This window comes from Camellia sinensis, chromosome 6 (assembly GCF_055761805.1).
Source record: "Camellia sinensis isolate YWXY chromosome 6, ASM5576180v1, whole genome shotgun sequence".
In the NCBI taxonomy this organism is placed as follows: domain Eukaryota; kingdom Viridiplantae; phylum Streptophyta; class Magnoliopsida; order Ericales; family Theaceae; genus Camellia; species Camellia sinensis.
Window position 1 is genome coordinate 104,847,669 of NC_138966.1, and position 14,182 is coordinate 104,861,850.

A 14,182-nucleotide genomic window follows, 5' to 3' on the forward strand; every position below is an offset into this window, starting at 1 on the left:
TTTCATCAATAAAAAAATATCCACTGGACCTAACATTTTATATTAATTTTAAATTAAATTTATCATTAATTTTCTCTTTATTTAAAAATTTAAATTATTAGAGAGATTAACTTTATTATTTATATTTCCCGCACGCCATCTCACGTGGGGTTTGACTCTCTCATAGAATAGTTGCATACATGCATATATTTTAAATATCCAATAAGCAATGAGATTTGAACAAAGGTAATAGATAGACGTTAACGTTATTATTTGTATTTTGAACGAGTCCTCTCACGTGTGATCAAACTCTTTCTTATAAACAAGATGAATATATACAAATAATCTAATTATTGAGTAGGTGATGAGATTGAAACACAAGATTTATTGTCTGTTAAAATTAGTAGTCACAACTTATTTAAAAGTTTACATTATTAAAAAGATTAGTAATTTTATTATTTGTATTCTAGAGCACTAAGAGATCGTTTGGTAACATTTATAGTGCCTGTTTGGCAGAAATTATTTACAGCTTATTTCAGCTTTCAGCTTAATTTAAACTATTTTGATGTGTTTGGTTTAACTTATAGCTTATAACTTATAGCTTTGTGGAAGTCAGAAATCAGCTTATTCTTTGAGTGGGGCAGGAGATGCTTTAAGAATAAGTTAGAAATCAGCTTAAGCTGAAAGTTATAAGCTATAAGCTGTTTAGGCATAAGCTATAAGCACTTTCCCACAGCTCTGCCAAACAGACCCATAGTCTATTTGATAACACTTATATATCTATAATTTTATCTTTATATTTACACACACACAAACAAAAAAAAAAAAAAAAAAAAAATCCTTGAATTAATACAAGGTTTTTTTTTTTTTTTTTTTTTAAAAATACTATAAACAGTTTACAAAATTCACTAAATTCTTGTAACTTCAAAAAGTTGATTTCATTAGTTAACAAAATTTTTTCATTCATTCCTCTTTTCACTACCTCTAGTCTTCAGACACCGAGTATCACCACCATCGGCTATTGTAGCCAGTGACTTCCTCCCATAGCTATCCGTAACCGACAACTCTAGCTATGACTATTCACCTCCCACTGACGAGAACTACTTTTGGTCACCATCTTCGGCCATTATCTTCGGCCATCGACACCCACTAGCCAGCATCTTTAGTGACCAACAATCACTTCTGATTACCATCAACAACTACCGTTAGCCACTTTTTATAGTCGATCATATCTTTACATTTTTTAATTAGATTTTAAAATACATATACCAAACATGTTTTTTATTTTCATTTTTACTAAAAAGAAATATATACATTTTTTATTTTCATTTTTACTAAAAAGAAATATATACATGTTTAATTTCTCTTAAATAAAAACAGTAAACTGTTGACCTTAATTTTACAATTTTCTATTTAACTTTACAAAAATTTTAAAAAGTGTAAATAAAAACTTGTTTGGTTTCTATTTTTATAATCAAAAAATATTAAATAGCTTAAAAAATAAATTTTTATTTCTTCCCCCTCCTGCCACCACCCGTTGCCTATCTGCAAATTACATCTAATCACTATCGCTGACAATCTCTACAATAAAATCACATCTTACAACCATTTCTGGCACATCTTACAACCATTTCTGGCGGCCAACAATTATTTTTGTCCAGTATTTCCGACAATCAACAATCGCCTTCGACTACCATCTCTTGCTTGAAACCATTTCCTTCCACCAACCTTGAAACCGACAACCACTTCCGGCTACTCCTCTCACTTATTTACATGTTTTAATGTTAGTTTTTATTAAATATAAACATGTTTGATATGTATATATATATTTTTTGATAAATAAAAAGAGTATTTTGTAAACGTTGCCACGCAAGCTCTCAGGGTAGCTTTGGGGTAGGTAGCTTTGTCCTTTTCCATTTTTATATTCACTTTGTTTTGCAGTAAATGAATGTGTAATAGTCTATAATTTCCCGTAAATTAAACGTGGGAAGAATGGGGTGCACCGAAAATCAAGGCTATAAAAAGGGCCATTGGTGGATCGACACTCTAAACCAGAAACAAGTGTGTCTCATTCTGATCTGTAGTGAAAAAAATATGGAGTCGAAGAAGATGAGTTTGAAGTTGGCGTTTTTAGGATTTTTGGTTTTGAATGTGTTTGCTGTTCTTTCTGTGGCTCAGACCCACCGTACTGTCCACTGGGTTGTGAGTACTTTCACCATTGGCTCCCCTACAATAGCGAGTTGATTTTTTATTTTGATTTTCTAAAAGGAGAGATATTGCAAATTCAGAAATTATATTTAAAATTTTATTTAGAATTTTCAATATGTGATTTAAATTTATTTTACAGATTGATCTTACAATACATTTTTTCAATTACAAACAAAAGTCAGATTTTTTGGATTTCCAAACTAATTGTTTTAAAAACTAAAAAAATATATGAGTTTGGAAAGTTGTTCAATTATTTTATTTTATTTTTTTTTTTTTTTTTAAGTTAAAAAAGTTGATATGACATTTTTCTTAGTTGATTACAAACAGCTTACTGCCTTTTGACCTTTTTAAGAAAGGATTAACTTTTTTGAAAATATTTTTGTAAAACTTTATATATATCCTAAGCATGTGTTTTATTTTTATTTTTAGCAGATTAAAACGTAAATGCATTTTTTGCTATTAAATTAGTGTAGAATGGTTCTACTAGAACCCAATACATTTTTCATTCATTTTTAAACACTTTTTAACTTTTTCACCATTTTCAACACACTTTTTTGCATCAATTCTAACATTAAGGTCTGTTTGGTAAGGTTTACGTTTTCAGTTTATATTTATAAAAATTGTATAAATTGATTTTTGTTTATTTTTAGAAAAATATAAACTATAAACGCGTTTGTTAATTGACAAAATGTTTAAAAAAATTTAAAAATATAAAAAAGAGTGAGAAATGGCAAATGGTGACAAGTGACGGCGGAAGACGGTGGTGGATAGTGGTGGTGGTGGGTGGTGGCGGATGGGTGGTGGTGATGGGCGGGTGGGTGACGATGGCAGGTGGTGGGTGGTGGCGAGTGGGTGGTGGTGGGCGGCGGTGGCAGGTGGGTGGCGGATGGCGGGTGTTAGTGGGTGGTGGCGAGTGGGTGGCTGGTGACGGTGGTGGGTGGGTGGGTGGGTGACGGTGGTTGGTGGTAGCGAGTGGGTGGTGGTGGTGGTGGTGGTGGTGGTGGCGGGTGGTGGAGGCAGGTGGGTAGCGGATGGCGGGTGGTGGTGGGTGGTGGCGGGTGGGTGGCGGATGGTGATGGTGGGTGGGTGGGTGGGTGACGGTGGTGTTGGCGGCTGGTGGGCGGTGGTGGCAAGTGGGTGGCGGATGGCCGGTGGTGGTGGGTGGTGGCGGGTAAGTGGCGAGTGGTAGTGGGTAGGTGGGTAACGGTGGCGGGTGATAGCGAGTGGGTGGTGGTGGCAGGTAGGTGGCGAGTGGGTGGCGGGTGGTGGTGGCGGGTGGGTAGCAGGTGGCTGGTGGCTAGTGGCTAGTGGTAAGGGGTGGCTGGTGGTGGATGGTGGTGGCAGGTGGGTGGTGAGTGGTGGTGGTTGGTAGGTGGCGGGCGGTGGGTGGTAGTGGCGGGTGGTGGGTGGTGGCGAGTGGATGGCAGTGGATGGTGGATGGTGAGTGGTGGTGGTGATGATGGTGGTGGCCGCAGCGAGGGGTGGGTGGTGGGTGGCAGGCGGGTGGTGGTGGCGGCAAGTGGGTGGTGGTGGGGAGTGGGTGGTGGGTGGTGGGGGGGAAGACGGTGGTGGAAAATGGTGGTGAGTGGTAGCTAGTGTTGGGTGGTAAAAAAAAAAAAATTAAAAACTCAAAATGGAAACACATTTTTTGAGTTTATATTTTTTGGCCAAATTTATAAACTGAGACCACTGATTTATAAATCAAAAATTTACCAAACAAGTTTTTATTTGAGTTTTTTTAATTTTTATAAATATAAACAGAAAACTGAAAACGTAAGTGTTACCAAACAACACCTAAAACAATGTATAGGAGACACTTGTTAATATTTGTCCTTATTTTTAACGAAATTAAACATAAAACAGTTTGTATTTATGTCTAATCATAATTTATTAGAAACTAACTATCTATTTTAACTGATTTTTTAATTTTTTACAAAAATAAGTGCAAACAAAAAAAAAAAAAAGAAAAGAAAAGAAAAAAAAAACAGAGGAGAGAGTTGATTTTTAATTTTAATTCTTTTAATTTTTTTACTAAAATAATATATTACCAAACTTGCCCTTAGTCTACCCTCGAGTTTGCATTTCGTTTAATCTATATACCTAGCACTCCAAGCTTCCATCCAATAGACAAACCATACAAAAACCAGTCAAATGTCACTGCTTTTTATTTTGAATAAAATACAAATACAACTTTTAAATTTATTTAAAATACAGATTATTCCTTATAGTTTTAAAAATTATATCTAATTCTTTTAAATTTCTAATCGCATAAAAAATGACGTATTTTATTAATAAATCATAAATTTAATTAACAATTTGTAATAATATGATAAATATATTTTAATTAACAATTCTAATAATTTTATTGTTGCGTTGAAGAGTGGTTAGGAATTTAATTTTTTCTATTAATCCTGTAAAATAAAAAATTATAACAAGTGGATATTTGTAATTTTCAAAATCATAAAAAATAATTCATATTTTTAAAAAAAAATTCAATTGCAGATCTAATTTAACTTGCATCAATTTTCTTTTGCAGCTCGAAGAAACAAACTATACAAGGTTATGTAGCTCGAAGAATATCTTGACAGTCAATGGATCTTTTCCAGGACCTACTTTGCACGTCCACAGGGGTGAAAAGTTGATTGTGAATGTTCAAAATCAAGGGAAGTACAATGTCACGATTCATTGGTATCTCTCTCTCTCTCTCTCTCTCTCTCTCATAAACAAGTGCACACAGATGCACATTTTAGTTTATTTTATTTTTGGCTATTTAAGGGTTGGTTGGAAAATAAATTATTTTAGTAATTTTTTAGGCTTTTTGACTAAAATATGAGGTTAAAAAAATATAATGTTTTGAATATTTTTTGACTTTTATAAAAAAAAAAGGTCCAAAAAATAAAGATTTTTTTTTTTTAAACTTTTTATATAGTTTTTAGCTTTTTAAATTTGTTAGCAATTTTTTAACTTTTTGACTATTGTACAATTTCCAAACCATCAAACAAATATTTAGGTAGTTTTCTTTGAACTTATTAGTTAACAATTGTGTAAAAAAAAACTACTTTTTAACAGAACCAACTTCAATTTGGCAGGTGCTAAAAACTCATATTTTATAATTTTTGTTTTTTGTTTTTTGAGATTTTTTTTAATTATTAAATTTGTCGTTTAATTTTTCAGGTCGTTTTAGTCTACAAGAATTTAAACATATATTTATATTATTTTTGACATTTTTGAATACATCAATTTTTTTAGAAAAAACAAGTCCTAAAAGGCAAAATTGCTATTAAAAATCATTTACCAAACCAGCACCTAGTTTCTTGACTTCAATGTTAGTAAAAGAAAAACTAAATTTGTGTTTGACAATATCATGTTGTGATAGGCATGGAGTAAAGCAGCCAAGAAATCCATGGTCAGATGGTCCGGAGTATATCACACAATGCCCTATCCAACCAGGAGCGAATTTCAGCTATGAGATAATATTCTCGACTGAGGAAGGTACCCTTTGGTGGCATGCCCACAGTGACTGGTCTCGAGCCACTGTTCATGGTCCCATCATTGTCTACCCTGCAAATGGAACCACTTACCCATATTCTAAGCCTTCTGAAGAGTTTCCCATTGTTTTGGGTATGTCTCTCTCGCTCACACACACACAAATATGCACACAAAAACTTGTGTATTAATAGGAATTTACACTCTCCATGAACTTTAGTAATGTTGTCTAATTATCCCTAATTTTGATGTTTTATGGTCTTTGGTGACATAATTATAATCAGTTAATGATTCATCTAGCTTCAAAGCCTTCCATGTTAATTTATCATTTATCCTGCATGTTTAGATTATAAATTACATATTACTCTACTTTTGCTATTTTAGCATCATGGTTTAAGGGAGATGTGATGGAGTTAATTCAATCCGCACTTGAAAGTGGAGCCGAACCCAACCAGTCAGATGCTTTCACCATCAATGGCCAGCCTGGAGATTTGTACAATTGTTCCAAGCCAGGTATATACATACACAACAACAGAATCCCAATTATGGTTGTTTTCGTTGTTTAAAATTTCAAGTTGCACTGGTACTAGTTTTGGACTTTACGTATGTAACCCGATCCATATGTCGCAGGAACATTCAGAATATTGGTTGATTATGGAAAGACTTATCTTCTTCGTATCATCAATTCAATTATGAACGAAGAAATGTTCTTTATGGTAGCTCAACACAATCTGACAGTTGTTGGAATGGATGGTGCCTACATCAAACCTATAAATACCGACTATATCATGATAACCCCTGGACAAACCATGGATGTGTTGATCACTGCGAATCAGACCCCAAGTGAATATTATATGGCTGCAAGAGCATATGCAGGACTTACCTATGATAATACCACCACAACTGCAATAGTTCAATACAGTGGAAACTATACAGCACCATCAACACCTGCATTTCCTATCCTTCCTAATTATACTGATATTGACGCTGTAACGAATTTTACCCGTCAAATGAAGGCCTTAAACAGCAAGGAGCACCCAGTTGATGTCCCACAAACAGTTGATACAAAACTCTATATAACTATTTCAGTGAACACACTTCCTTGTGTCAACAGTTCTTGTGATGGACCCAATGGTGATAGGCTAGCAGCAAGCTTGAACAATATAAGTTTTGTGACCCCAGAGGTTGATGTATTACTAGCATACCATAACCAACTTCAAGGGATTTTTACCAAAGATTTTCCGAGTCAACCACCTTATTTTTTCGATTTTACGGCAAACAATGTGTCTGATGACTATTTGACACCGCTAAATGCGACTAAGGTTAAGGTTGTGGAGTTCAATTCTACTGTGGAGATGGTGTTCCAAACAACTAATGTGATGAATGCAGCAGAGAATCATCCGATGCATTTGCATGGTTACAGCTTTTATTTTGTTGGTTTTGGTTTTGGAAACTTTAACAATGAAACTGACCCTACAGGGTACAATCTGGTTGATCCACCAGAGGTAAACACTGTTGGGGTCCCTACAAATGGATGGGCTGCCATCAGATTTAGAGCTGATAATCCAGGTATGTTTGTTTCATAAGGTGTCTTTAGCATTTCCATGTCTTCTTTGATAATCTTATTATTTGAGTTGATCTAATTAGTGGGCTGCTAAAGATGGAAAAATTCTCAGCATTGGATTATTTAATGCAGTAAGGGGGAAAAATTACTAATACAATATTGAATTTTATTATAGGAGTGTGGTTCATGCACTGTCATTTGGAAAGACATTCTAGCTGGGGTATGGATACAGTGTTAATTGTGAAGAATGGCACCACCAGCGAAACAAGTATGCTAGATCCCCCTGCTTACTTGAATCCTTGCTAATTTTGAGCTAATACATGTATGATGGGATGGAAGGAACGTCGGATGCAATTTGGCTCGAGCTGAGTCAACATTGTTAAAGATTTTCTTTTCTGTACGGTGCTCCAGTTTGAATAAAACCATTAAAAATAAGGAGGACTAGGGTGGTTGCTTGTTAAATAGTCTAGTTACCATTAAACAAGATGGCTAGAGGTATTGTATTCATGTGATTTGCAGAATGGTTGGTGTGATTCATGTTAAGAATGTTGTTATAAAATGTATTTCTTTGTATTATGTGGTTGTATTCATGTCTAATGTTGTTTTCACCATATTTGTGGTATGTTTCTTTCAATTTTCAGTGTGAACAGTTTTATTTTTTTTATATCAACAAAAGAAAAAAACTTTATTAATGAAATAAAAATGTACGAGTACAAATATACCATCCATAAAGAGAGAGAAGTGTAGAAAGTATCATAACGACACATGTCAACTATATTAGCACCGAAATATGTCAATAGTACTATATCCTTCTCTATCAACATATTTAATATTACTCACATACTCACCATATAACCAATAAAATAAAATAAAGTAAGAACCGTAAAAAAAAAAAAAAAAAAAAAAAACAAATAAAGTGGTTGGCCCGTGTGCACAAAAGGCTAACTTGTACGTACTTATTCCTTTACTACCAGCAATCGAATACCAAAAAATAGAGTGACATTAAATTGAGAAAATAGTCTGAAAAAAAAAATCCAAAAAAAGAAAATGAAAAAGATGTGCATTAATATTTTGAATTAATTACAGGGTCTAAGGTACAATGCAACACCAAATCCCTAATACAAGCATTCTTCGTGCACATAACATTCGAATTAGTTCTCTGCACATTTTCACCATTTTGGGACTCCATTTTTAATTTTTTTTTCCTCTTCTATGAATTTTATTATTATGTATTTTTTTTATTAACAAAAAGAAATTTTATTAATGAAAATATAATACAATATCAATAAAAGAAAGTGAGTACAAATAATATCATCCTAAATAAAACCGTTCCAATTATATATATATTTTTTTTGATCGGCAAATAAAAATTTCATTTAACAGCATGAAATTAAAAGTACAGGAAAATGAGATGCATCGAGAGAAATTCAGAAGTATAAAAATATCCTTACTATTGCTACTCGCATCCAAACAACCAACCCCTAAGCCTCTCGATTTTTTAATTAAAAAGTTAAGAAAAACTTAACTAGAAAATAAAAAATATGAATCCCCACAAAAACCCACAAAAGCACCCAAACCAAACTAGAAAGAAAAAAAAAACAACTAACTAAGCCCCACAACAGCCCACGGCTCTAACTAGAAAATTCAAATTCAAACCAACGTCCAATCAGCAACCCACGCCTCTGCCAAGACCACGTCTCTGCTGCTACAGCTCCCCATGCCTCACGCCTCTGCTGCATCAACTCCCCATGCCTCTGCTGCGTCAACACCCCACTCCGTCCAAGAAAAACACCAACGCCACCACCGGGAAGACTACACCTCCTCTGCCAAACTCCCAATGCCCACTCCATGCTGCTGCTACTCCTCTCCTCAACTTCTATCTCACACCCAATACCCTTTGCCAAACTCCCAATGCCCACTCCAAGCTACTACTACTCCTCTCCTTATCTTCAATCTCACACCCAATACCCTCTGCCACACTCCATAACCAACAAGTCTTCAATCTCACGCCACCCAATACCCTCTGCCAAACGCCCAGTGCCCACTCCATGCTGCTACTTCTCCTCTCATCATCTTCTAACTCACACCCAATACCCTCTGCCAAACTCCATAACCAACAGGTCTTCAATCTCACGCCGCGGATCCGCACACCCACCGAACATCGACCACCCGCTGGGACACCTCCAAACAAATGGTAGAACTTCACCCCTCAAACTCTCACTCGAGGAGGAGCGCTCGGGTGACAACCGGACAGAAACTGGAACGCCTACGATACCCTTGTTTCCACCCAAAAAGCGCACCCCTCAAACTCCTACTCGCCAAAGAGCGCTCGAGTGAAATACCTCCCTGCTGAATCAGATATTACGGCAAGGTTGAAACACATGAGGACAAACTGAAGACAAAACAAAAACACACCAAACTCTCCCGCAGCAACGAAACACACCTAGGTGGGTAGAACCGGGGGACTCAATATTATTGAAAAGACAAACTAACAAAACAAAGGGAAAAGCGAGCTAGGCCAGCCGACCGCCATAGCCAAAGGCGGCGGCCAGCCGGCCCAAAAAAGAGACCGGAGAAGGAGGTTTTTAGAGAAGGAAAAGAGAGGTTTTTTTCTGTGAAGTGCTCTTCCGTTCCAATTATATTAACACCGCAATATATATATATACGGCCCCAAATTGGTGAGTAACAAATGAAAGCACAACCACCAACACAGAAACAAACCAACAAAGCCCCCCAAAGTTACAATAAGCAACAAAACTGAAAAAGAGTACACTCCACCCTTGCACCACTGCCAGTTATCCTCAAGAGCAGCAACAGTCAGCCAAACCATTACCAACAACACTCCACCCTTGCACCACTGCCTCTGCTTGCAGCTTCTCCCCAGCACATTCCCCTGTTACTCAAGGGAAACAAAATGAATACATTAAAAAGGAAAAAAAATAAATTCTAATTATAATTTACAAACCATTAATCCTATTATTCCATTTAGTCACCAACTAGTTGCTTAACCTATTTGTAAAATAAAATTGACACGTTTGATGTGAATGCCTAAATTAATTATGTCGACTGAACAATCATCGATAAGTGGGCATTCGGGATAATCTTAAAAAAAAATCACTAAGCTATTTTAAATCATCTAATAAAGTTAAATGTCACATCAAGTTTTTGATTAAAAAAAATTAAGAATTTTCTAATAATATCTTTTTAATAACTTTTCAATCACCTTTATTATTTTAGATTCTAAAAAGGCCAAAATAAATTAATAAAGGGACATTTACTAATAAATCTTATATACATGACTTATGGACCATTTAATTTCATAAGTGTTCTTATCAACCTATAAGTTCTATCTCACATTAAAATCTTCTAAATATAATATACCCACATTTAAAAATGTAATAAGACAATCATGTACTCATTAAAATGATATTTCATTGTTACATTTTTTACTTTTTACGAAAAAGTGTATAGAAAAGTAAAGAGTTGGAGATCTAAATGAGCACACTTATCTAAATAAGTGCACTTTTTTAGGGAATGTCAAACAAACCCTAAGACAATAATGCACAAATGTCCCGCACAAATGTCTCATTGTCATTTTTTTTTTAAATGACATATTTGATAAAAGTTTAAGGGTAAATTGCACTTTGCGCCCTTACACTTTGTACCAAATCTCACTTTGACCTCTACACATCAAATCATAGTAGTTATCTCCTTGCACTTCTCGTAAGGTTCTGAAAAACGGTTGCGGTGGCCGTAACGGTGGTAGTGGTGCTGGTGCAGTTGCGGTTGTGGGGTGTAAAGACCGTAGCATAACAGTTGCGGTAACCGGAACCGTGAATTTTTTTATTTTTCGCACATTTTGAAAAAAACTTACCTATACGCATATTTTTTTTTTTCCATAATCAAATTTATTTGGTTTTAAAATAAATATTGATCAATTTTTGTAAATTTTTAAGTATAATCCAATATATTTCATATTTTTAAATCACTAAAAATCATGTTTTTTATATTTTATTTTAATAATTAATGACTTTATAAGTCATAAATCCATATTACGCTTGTGGCAAAAAAAAAAAAAAAAAATTATTGAACTTGAATGTGTAAAATTATTATTTTTTATTATTATGCTTGTGGAAGCATATGCAAATTTTAACTTGAATAGTTTTAAAAAAATAAATTATACATGCTAATATAATCATATAAAAATTAAAAAATAAATTATAAAGAATTTTTTTTTTTTTTTTTGATTTGGATCACTTGAATATTCATTCTCTTTTTGAATAACCTGTAAATAAAAATAAAATAAACTAATCAAAAAAATTTGACATGTATAAAATATATAATTATAAGTGTTATGATTTTTGGATATTTTACAAAAAAATCAATCACTAACTATTATATATTAGATAAACAATTACAACAATAAGAGAATAAATAAGAACCTAAATATATATATATATATATATATTTAATCAAGCCAAATAGATAATGACCATACTTATTATTATTATTATTATTATTATTATTATTATTATTAAACAATATATAGATAGATAGACACGCACAAACAAAATGGTTGAGTGAGAGCAGCTGACTAGAATAGTCTAGGTCTTATAGTTTTAACAAATCAATAACATATTCTTCATCTTTCATATTCTCTCTCTCTATCTCTTGCCCCTCCATCTTCCCTCTTCTCTCTCTATCCCTCTTCTCCTATTTTCATTTTTTTTTTTTGTGTTTTTTTGATAGAAGCAGTTCAAAACCGTTACGTAACAGTGCGTAACAGGCCATAATGGCACTGTTATGACCGCTACGACAGCCGCTACGATCGACACACATGTGAATCTCAATCACACTGCAAAAGCGGCTGTAAGGGGTGGCAGTAACCACCACAACCCTTACGTAACGGCGTTACGTAACGGTTGCGACCGCTTTTTAAAACCTAGACTTCTGGTCAAATCTCACCTTAGTCCCTGCACATGAAATCGTGACAGTCAATCTCCTGTATTTTTGTTCAAATCCTACTTTGATCCTTACATAAGTGTCGATGTCCTTTTTTTATTACTTTATTTTTAAATTTTTAACAAAATTCAGTCAATGTGACAAAAATGAGGGTAACAGTGAAAAATCGTCCATGTTTCCCACCAATATACTTTGTCCTATGTGATAAACACACATGTGTGTATATGTGTATGTGTATGTGTGATATCCTTGTTCCGTAATATGTTAATTGGTCCTTAAAATGAGTATGATTATGTGTTTAATATGATTTTGTGTGCAAGTATGTGAAAATATGTGATTTTGAATTTCTATCTGTTTACCTGTAGCACGTCCGCGAGGGACCCCGCTACAGTTCGGACTCGATTTGTGTCACGGTTCTTAATCTTGAACCAAAGAGTCCGCGTCTGGCAAATCGTTTTGAGAAAACAGATTTTTGAAAAGAAGTGCCAAACATGAACTGCTTTGGCAGATACAGAGTCGCCACCTAAATATTTTTTATGGGGGAATTTAGGAAACCCTGATTCAGTGCCGAAGGCCACATGTCCGTCATCACCGGAGTTTCTCGGCTCGAGAGCTAGGGTACGATTGGAGAAGGTCAGCTATGAGCACCCCCTCTCGCCCGATCCGAAGATCGGCCTCTACTAACCGTGATATCCGTTTTTGAAAACATTATGTGTTCTTATTCCAATTGTTAGCCTAGAATTACTATGTTATGCGCATAGCAAACAAGTATAGACTAGATTGCCTAATTTGGAAAGAAACATTGCATATCCGTTTGTCTTAAAAAAAAAGTACTTTGGAATTTGCTACTCGCAAGTAGGCTAAAATACGGATTTCAACGAGTTTTTCCAATTCAAACAATCCAACCTTCACCCACAGGCATTCAAACAATTTATAACACATAAGCATCTAGCCACATGGTAAGCATGCTATCAGGTTAACATTCACACGCATGTGAGATGCTAAAGCATAAATACTTACATCGTACTCCGTGCCAAAACAATAAACTAGTTAGCAAACATGCATGTCCTAGTTCATGTTAAAATGACTAATGCAGCACATGCAAGATGTAATTAGAGTAGGCTCGGCTAACCTAAACATGGCATGTGAAATGCAACCAATTAATGCACGTATTCAATTTGGGATTGAAATACAAATGCAGTTAGAATGATGTACCGAGCCCGGTGCATGCAAGACAAATGTATGGATGCACGCATGCATAGCATAAGGTATGCTAATTTAAACATGACCTATTACTAACCATCAAAGCAGGTAAGTAAAAGGAAAGAAAGAAGTGGGGATTGGGAGACATGCACACACACACACACCCACACTTATTACAGATTTGCCCTCGCTCGGAGGGACCAAAAGAGTAATATAGTCCGAATAATAAATCGATTATCCTAGCTAATTAATTCTTACAGACCCTTAATTAATTAACAAAATAAATGCAGCAAGAAGGTGGCCGCAGCCCTGCCTTGGGATGCGTGAGTGATGCATGCTCGAACCCGTCTCGCCCGGAAAGTCCGCACCATACCATTGCTGCCTCTGTTTTTACTACCTTGCTTCTCTGAAAAATACCAAAGTTCCGGGACAGGTCCCTTGCACACTGCAGAATATCATCGGCTGGAGGAAATGCCCACCGGCAATACATAATTTCCACCGGCAGTTAATGAAGCCCTCGGCCCATGAAGGATTACCGGCCGGCACTGAATGATGCCGGTCGGCAGAAACTTCCTGCAGAAGACAGTTTTGACAGCAACAAAGGGCAAGCAGTGTATGGCATGGAATTTTTAGGCAAATGTATGCATGGACACACTCCCTATCATGTAATGGACTCAATGGAGCATGGCTCTCGACCCTTGGGCCGCCAATCACGCATTTCGATGCATGATGGCCAAAGAGTCAAGTATGCATTTCAATGTCAAATGCAATGCACACAAA

The 14,182-nt window shown here is 35.3% G+C and overlaps 1 protein-coding gene across 1 annotated transcript; it reads left to right on the top strand.

Annotated features, from left to right (window-relative positions):
- Positions 1 to 841: 841 nt before the first annotated feature.
- On the top strand, positions 842 to 7,813 carry LOC114298151 (laccase-14). Its single transcript, XM_082874367.1, has 6 exons — positions 842 to 2,181; positions 4,724 to 4,875; positions 5,564 to 5,808; positions 6,058 to 6,186; positions 6,304 to 7,242; positions 7,413 to 7,813. The coding sequence occupies exons 1-6, from the start codon at positions 1,972 to 1,974 to the stop codon at positions 7,541 to 7,543; spliced, it is 1,806 nt and encodes a 601-aa protein (XP_082730493.1). The 5' UTR covers positions 842 to 1,971; the 3' UTR covers positions 7,544 to 7,813.
- The last annotated feature ends 6,369 nt before the right edge of the window (positions 7,814 to 14,182 follow it).

Excerpts from the sequence above, each read along its gene's own strand:
- LOC114298151 (XM_082874367.1), top strand. The coding sequence starts at position 1,972 with ATGGGGTGCACCGAAAATCAAGGCTATAAAAAGGGCCATTGGTGGATC. Across the intron at positions 5,809-6,057 it reads AGAGTTTCCCATTGTTTTGG|CATCATGGTTTAAGGGAGAT; the intron begins GTATGTCTCTCT and ends TTGCTATTTTAG. Across the intron at positions 6,187-6,303 it reads GTACAATTGTTCCAAGCCAG|GAACATTCAGAATATTGGTT; the intron begins GTATATACATAC and ends CATATGTCGCAG.